The sequence below is a fragment of the Arachis ipaensis genome, chromosome B08 (assembly GCF_000816755.2).
Source record: "Arachis ipaensis cultivar K30076 chromosome B08, Araip1.1, whole genome shotgun sequence".
Taxonomy (NCBI): domain Eukaryota; kingdom Viridiplantae; phylum Streptophyta; class Magnoliopsida; order Fabales; family Fabaceae; genus Arachis; species Arachis ipaensis.
In genome coordinates this window covers 73,390,127-73,396,691 of record NC_029792.2, presented here as the reverse complement: position 1 = coordinate 73,396,691, position 6,565 = coordinate 73,390,127, and the positions used below count along the sequence as shown (strand labels likewise).

General features: G+C 42.3%; 2 protein-coding genes across 2 annotated transcripts; both read left to right on the top strand.

The window, feature by feature from the left end:
* On the top strand, window positions 2,202–4,197 carry LOC107611124. The gene is made up of 3 exons (XM_016313084.1): window positions 2,202–2,339; window positions 3,239–3,562; window positions 3,637–4,197. Exons 1-3 carry the CDS (start codon window positions 2,202–2,204, stop codon window positions 4,195–4,197), a joined length of 1,023 nt encoding a protein of 340 aa, XP_016168570.1.
* LOC107611121 (uncharacterized mitochondrial protein AtMg00860-like) lies at window positions 5,014–5,331 on the top strand. The gene has a single exon (XM_016313082.1). The coding sequence runs from the start codon at window positions 5,014–5,016 to the stop codon at window positions 5,329–5,331; it is 318 nt and encodes a 105-aa protein (XP_016168568.1).

Here is a 6,565-nt window from a genome sequence, read left to right as displayed (position 1 = left end):
GGAAAGTTATGACTGTTCAAAGTTTGGTGCCAAAAACTGAATTCTACAGCATTTAAAATTTTTCTAAATCTGGTATGGGCTGCGTACGCGATAGGGTGCACGCGACGCGACCAACCCTTTTGGGTTTGGTAACTTGCGTACGCGAAACACTGCCTGCATATGCGAGCAACCAAATTTTAACCCTTGCGTACGAGAATTTCAACACGCAACACGAGCAACCCATTCGGGTTGAGACACTTGCGTACGCGAGTAGGTGGTTGTGTACGTGACCACCCCTTTTCAAACAGCATGCATACGCGAGACAGGGGCTTGCATACGCGAGACCCCTGTTTTGCAGAAAAATAATTTTACATGTTTTCAAAAGGTTCTCTAATCCTTCTAAACTTCCCTAAGATGTAAATTAAGGGTAAAATTTATGATTAGGTCTAAAGACTAATAGAGAACAATTAAGAACTTAAATAAGTGAATTTTATGTGAACTTAGAAAACAGAGGCTTAGGTTTCTGGTGTACTGAGGATGAATTTACTGAGAGAGATGACGAAGTACAGTAATAGCGATTGATATAAAGAATTGTGGAAATTATGAGTCTAGGACTCGGAATGGAATGATGAATTATTGATATACTGAAAAATGATTTTCTGAAAACCACTGGATTACTGTTATCTACAGAGATTTGTTGAGACGTTATGCGCTTGGCAAGGACAGTAGGTTAATCCCGCCTGTCGAAGTCGTGGCGACGGCGTAAGGACGGTAGGTTTATCCCGCTTACGCTGAGATGTGAGGTATGTGATAAGAGTATCCCGCTTGCATCCCTTCGGAATCACTATAGTGTGCAGGTACTGACATCTTGGACCGTGATCCGAGCTTGATATCTCGGGGGTTCCCAATATGAGACCGAAGGGGTACAACTCCATGGAGATGTGTCGGTTTGGCAGTTAAACCGACAATGTGATATCACAACCAAATAGGACAGGCATTCATCATGTGCATTTTTTATCTATTTGCTTGCTTTACCGACTTGTATTGTTTGCCTATCTGAATTACTTGATATACATGCTTATACTTGTGCTTTACTTGCAATGCTCTTATCTGTGTATTCTATTGGGATTGAGGAGGTTCGGAAGGCGATGGCGATGGGATCGCATGGAGGATAGGTTGGTGAAGGCTGTGGGACAGCGGTGAAACAAATAGATTAGAAATTCCACTAAGTTAGATTACCCCTTTAATATCATGGTTTTAAGTTATGTTTTAAAATTTTACTTATGTTTTAAGTCTGAATCTCATGATGGATATGAAGCTCTAGGATTGCCTCTGGTGTCCAGGAGTCTTATATCTTACATCACTGGCCACTGTTACCATACTGAGAACCTCCGGTTCTCATTCCATACTCTATTGTTGTTTTTCAGATGCAGGTCACAACCCACCTCGTTAAGTTGCTTTGATGGTGATAGAGCGGAGGATCCTGGCTATGTTTTGAAGTCTTTTGGTTTATTTTGCTTAGTTCTCTCATCTTTTGTATTTATTTTTCCTAGAGGCTTACTTTGAGAGGAAATTCTGTATAAGTTGTTTTACTTTTCTAAACTTTGTATGACTGTATATAACTAGCCGGCTTAAACTCCGCGAGCCGCGACTAGACTCTTATACCCTTATATATCTATATATATCTTGATATCTGTATGTATATCTTGTGACTCAATTAGTGTAGCTACTTGTGAACGTTTTGCGCTTTTTTCAAATTCTATTTTTTTTAGCTTAATCCTTCATCGGGCTTCTAGAATTATTATTTCTTTCTATATAAAGATACGTATGAGTTTTAGACTTATCGTAACCTTTGATTAACATTTGCTTTACGACGCGAGGTAAGGCTTAGAGTAATTAGGGTGTTACATTTAGTTGTATCAGAGCAGTTCATCCTCGTGAGCCTGAGGGATGGATCGATTGTGCTTCATTGCATACTCTGTGTCTTTTTCTTTGATGCTATTAGGTTATCTACTTGATATTGCATAGCATGCTTGTTTGTGAGTGCCTTTTTGGGATAATTGAAGCACTAGGCTTTTGATATTGAGACTCATCACCTTGATATTGATTGTTTGGTGTAGACAGGAACCCTAATGGCTACTCGCAAACGAGGTCGTATGCGTTCATGAGGAGAGACTGGAAATGAACAGCTGGCCGATAACCATGCCGATTTTATGGCAGTAATGGCTAATCTTGCTAATACTATGGAGGCGAATGCTGCTACGACTCTGCAAGCTATGCTGAAGTTAGGTCAACCAGCCAGCAACAAAAATGGTAATGAAATCGGAAGGGGGATGGAAATGAAAATGGAGACGGGAATGGTAATGACTTGGGAGGTGCTCCGATGACCTTGGCTACATTCCTTAAGGTTCATCCACCGACTTTCAAAGGTTCAAACAACCCGACTGAAGCAGACAATTGGTTTCGAGCTATGGAATGCACACTACAAGCTTAGCATGTCCCGGTTAATCAGTTTGTAGAATTCGCGGCTAATAAACCCATATTTTATGATATATTTTGTGCTTAATCTGAGTGATTTATTCAATCCTTCACCCACTTATTCATATTAATTACATGGTTTTACTTTCCCTTCCTTATTATGTGATGTATGTGAAAAACATGTTTCCTATGCTTTAAAATTAATTATTTTAATTACCTTTATTTCCATTCGATGCCGTGATTAGTGTGTTGAGTACTTTCAGATCTTCTAAGGCAGGAATGACTTAAAGGATGGAAAGGAAACATACAAAAATGGAAGGAAAGCACAAAACAGAGTTTTTGAAGAAACTGGCAGCCATGCGATCGCATGGGCGACGTGGCCGCAAGTCAGCGCAAAAAGGCATTGACGCGGCCGCATGACTGACGCGACCGCGCACCTCGATCGAAACACATATGACACGGTCGCATGACTGACGCGACTGCGTGACAAGGAAAACTCCAAATGACGCGACCGCGTGACCCACGCGGACGCGTGACAGAGGCCACGCAGCGGCCTATCAGTTGTTAGGAGAGGCGCAACATTGGTGGCAAGGAGAGTGCCAGTTGCTGCGCTTGCGAATGCAGAGATTCCTTGGGATGTATTCCAGACAGCCTTCTACAAGAAATATTTTCCTAAAAAAGTCAGAGAGGCGAGGGAGTTGGAGCTTATGCAGCTGAAGCAAGGCTCTTTGTCTGTGGTAGACTACACTAGTCGATTTGAGGAGCTATGTAGGTTCTCTAGGGTGTGTTAGGGTGCCCCAGAGAGACCTATGAGAGGTGGAAGTGTATTAAGTACCAAGGAGGCTTGAGGGGTGCTGTTATGACTGCTGTGGCTCCTCTTGAGATTCAAATCTTTTCAGAACTAGTGAACAAAGCGAGGGTGGTTGTGGAGTGTTCAAAGAAGGTAGCTTCGTCAAGGGACACTCGTGGAGGAAATAATAACCATGGGCGCGGAAAGTACTTTCAACCAAGAGCCCAAAGCTTCAAGAGAGGAGGACATGTGCCCCAAGGTCAAGGCAATGTTAGGGGCCCACTTTTGATCAGTACCACCAGGAGAGAGGAAGAGGTAATTAGAGTAAGGCTTTTCCGGATTTAACTTGTGATCGTTGTGGGCATTTTCATCCGAATGAATCTTGCAAGATTGGTATAGGTGGTTGCTTCAACTGCGGATTCCCTGGTCAAATTGCGAGAGATTGCACTCGTTGGAGGAAGACTCAGAATGCCGGCCAGAACCAACAAGGTCAGGTGTTTGCTGTGAACGCCCAAGATGCGGTGAAGGCGGATCCTTTGATGAGAGGTATATGCTTAATTAGTGATAAAACATTGGTTGCATTATATGATACTGGAGCTTTGCATTCTTTTATTGCATTTAACAAAGTTGAGGAACTAGGATTGAAAGTGTCAGAATTAGTGTTTGATTTGTATGTTCATACTCCGCATCAGACAGTTGTGACTAGGTCAGGTTGTAGGCAAATAGCTTTCAAGATTGAGGGTAGAAACTTTGTACATGATTTGATTTACTTGCCAATGGTTGGGTTAGAGATGATTTTGGGGTTTGATTGGATGTCAAGGAATCGGGTTTTGCTGGATTGGTTTGAGCAATCGATTCGGTTTATGCCAGAAGGAGAAAGTGGAGCAGTGATAGCTGAGGGTTATTACCTAAACTCTGTGATGGTGAACTGTAGTGGAGAAGAGTGTTAGGGATATATATTGTTGGTTGCGAATGCTTTAGGTGATGCACAGAACTAAGATCAGATTTTGGTAGTTAGGGACTTTCCTGAAGTATTCCCAGAAGATATTCCTGAATTTTCACCTCAAAGGGAAATTGAATTTGCGATTGACTTGGTGCCGGGAGCTAGACCAGTGTCGATTGCACCGTATCGAATGGCTTCGGTAGAGCTGGCAGAATTAAAAACTCAATTTGAAGAGCTTCTGAACAAGAGGTTCATTCGACCGAGTGTATCTCTGTAGGGAGCGCTAGTTTTATTGGTGAAGAAGAAGGACGGAGGAATGCGACTTTACATGGATTACCGGCAGTTAAACAAAGTGACTGTGAAGAACAAGTACCCACTACCTAGGATAGATGACTTAATGGATCAACTACAAGGATCTGGGGTGTTCTCCAAGATTGATCTGAGGTCCGGTTACCATCAGATAAGGGCGAAGGAAGATGACATTCCGAAAACTGTGTTGAGGATGCACTATGGGCACTACGAGTTTACGGTAATGTCCTTTGTGTTGACGAATGCACCTGCTGTGTTCATGGATTACATGACCAGAGTATTTCGTCCCTTTTTGGACAAATTCGTGGTGGTTTTCATAGACGACATTCTAGTTTACTCAAAGACAGAAGAAGAACATGAAGAACACTTGAGGATTGTGTTGCAAATTCTAAAGGAGTGAAAATTGTATGCTAAGTTATCCAAATGCGAGTTCTGGAAGGATGAAGTAAAGTTCTTATGTCTCGTGGTGAGCAAAGGAGCGATAGCCGTAGATCCTTCGAAAGTAGAGGCAATGATGAAATGGGAGAGACCGACTACGGTGACGGAGGTTAGAAGTTTCTTCGGCTTGGCCGGATATTACCGAAGATTCATTGAGGGATTTTCCCGGATTGCATTACCGATGACTAAGTTGACAAGGAAAGAGGTACCGTTTGTGTGGATGTCAGAGTGTGAACAAAGTTTTCAGACTTTGAAACAAAGGTTAACTTCAGTGCCTGTTTTGATTTTGCCGGAACCGCATGAACTGTTTGAAGTATACTGTGATACTTCGTTGAAGGGTTTGGGTTGCGTGTTGATGCAACACCGAAACATGGTGGCTTACGCTTCGCGTTAGCTAAGATCGCATGAGGTAAATTTCCTAACTCATGACTTGGAATAGGCGGCGGTTGTGTTTGCATTGAAGATCTGGAGGCACCACTTGTACGGAGTAAGGTTTAGCGTATTTTCTGATCACAAGAGTCTCAAGTACATCTTTGATCAGAAAGAGCTCAATATGCATCAAAGGAGGTGGATGGAGCTTCTGAAGGATTATGATTTTGAATTAAGTTATCACCCCGGAAAGACGAATGTGGTGGCGGATGCATTGAGTCGGAAGTCTTTCACGATAGCTTGGATGATGATTAAAGAGGAAGAGTTGGTGGATAATTTTGTAGATCTCAAGCTAGATATTGGTGAAGTTTTCGGAAGAGTTTGTTTGAACCAGTTGCAGATTTCGAGTACTTTTAAGTCAGAGATTCAGAAGGCTCAGCAAGATGAGCAAGAACTTCAGCGATTATTTCAACCGGTTGGTAAGAAGAGGCGTGGAGAATTCACTAGGGATGATGGAGGATTGTGGAGGTATAAGGGGAGAATTTGTGTGCCAGATGTCAGGAGTTAGAGACAAGAATTATTGTCAGAAGCTCACAACAGTGGGTTTTCTATTCATCCAGGAAGTACGAAGATATACTATGATCTAAAGAAGATGTTCTGGTGGCCTGGGATGAAGAATGATGTAGCGGCAGTCGTGTCTAAGTGCTTGACGTGTCAGAAGGTGAAGATAAAACACCAGAGACCGTCGGGAATTTTACAGCCACTTGAGATTCCTCAATAGAAGTGGGAAGAAATTGCGATGGACTTTGTGACTGCATTACCGAGGACTAAGTCGGGATTTGATGCGGTTTGGGTGATCGTGGATCGCTTAACCAAATCCACTCATTTTCTGCCTATCCGAGTGATAAATCACTATTTTATGGTTTATCTTGTGCTAAATTGAGTGGCCTTTATCAGTTCTTCGCACACTTATTCATATAAATTGCATGGTTTTACAAATCCTTCCTAATTTTGTTCTATTATTGAAAACTTGCTTCCCAAGCCTTTAAATTGTATATTTTTTATTCCCTTTTATACCATTCGATGCCGTGATCTGTGTGTTAAGTGTTTTCAGGCTATATAGGGCAGGAATGGCTTGAAGGATGGAAAGGAAGCTCGCAAAAATGGAAGGAACACAAGAAACAAAGGAGATGACCAGCGAGGATCGACGCACACGCATGGCTCATGCGTGCACGTGACTTGGAGCTTTTCACAGCGAC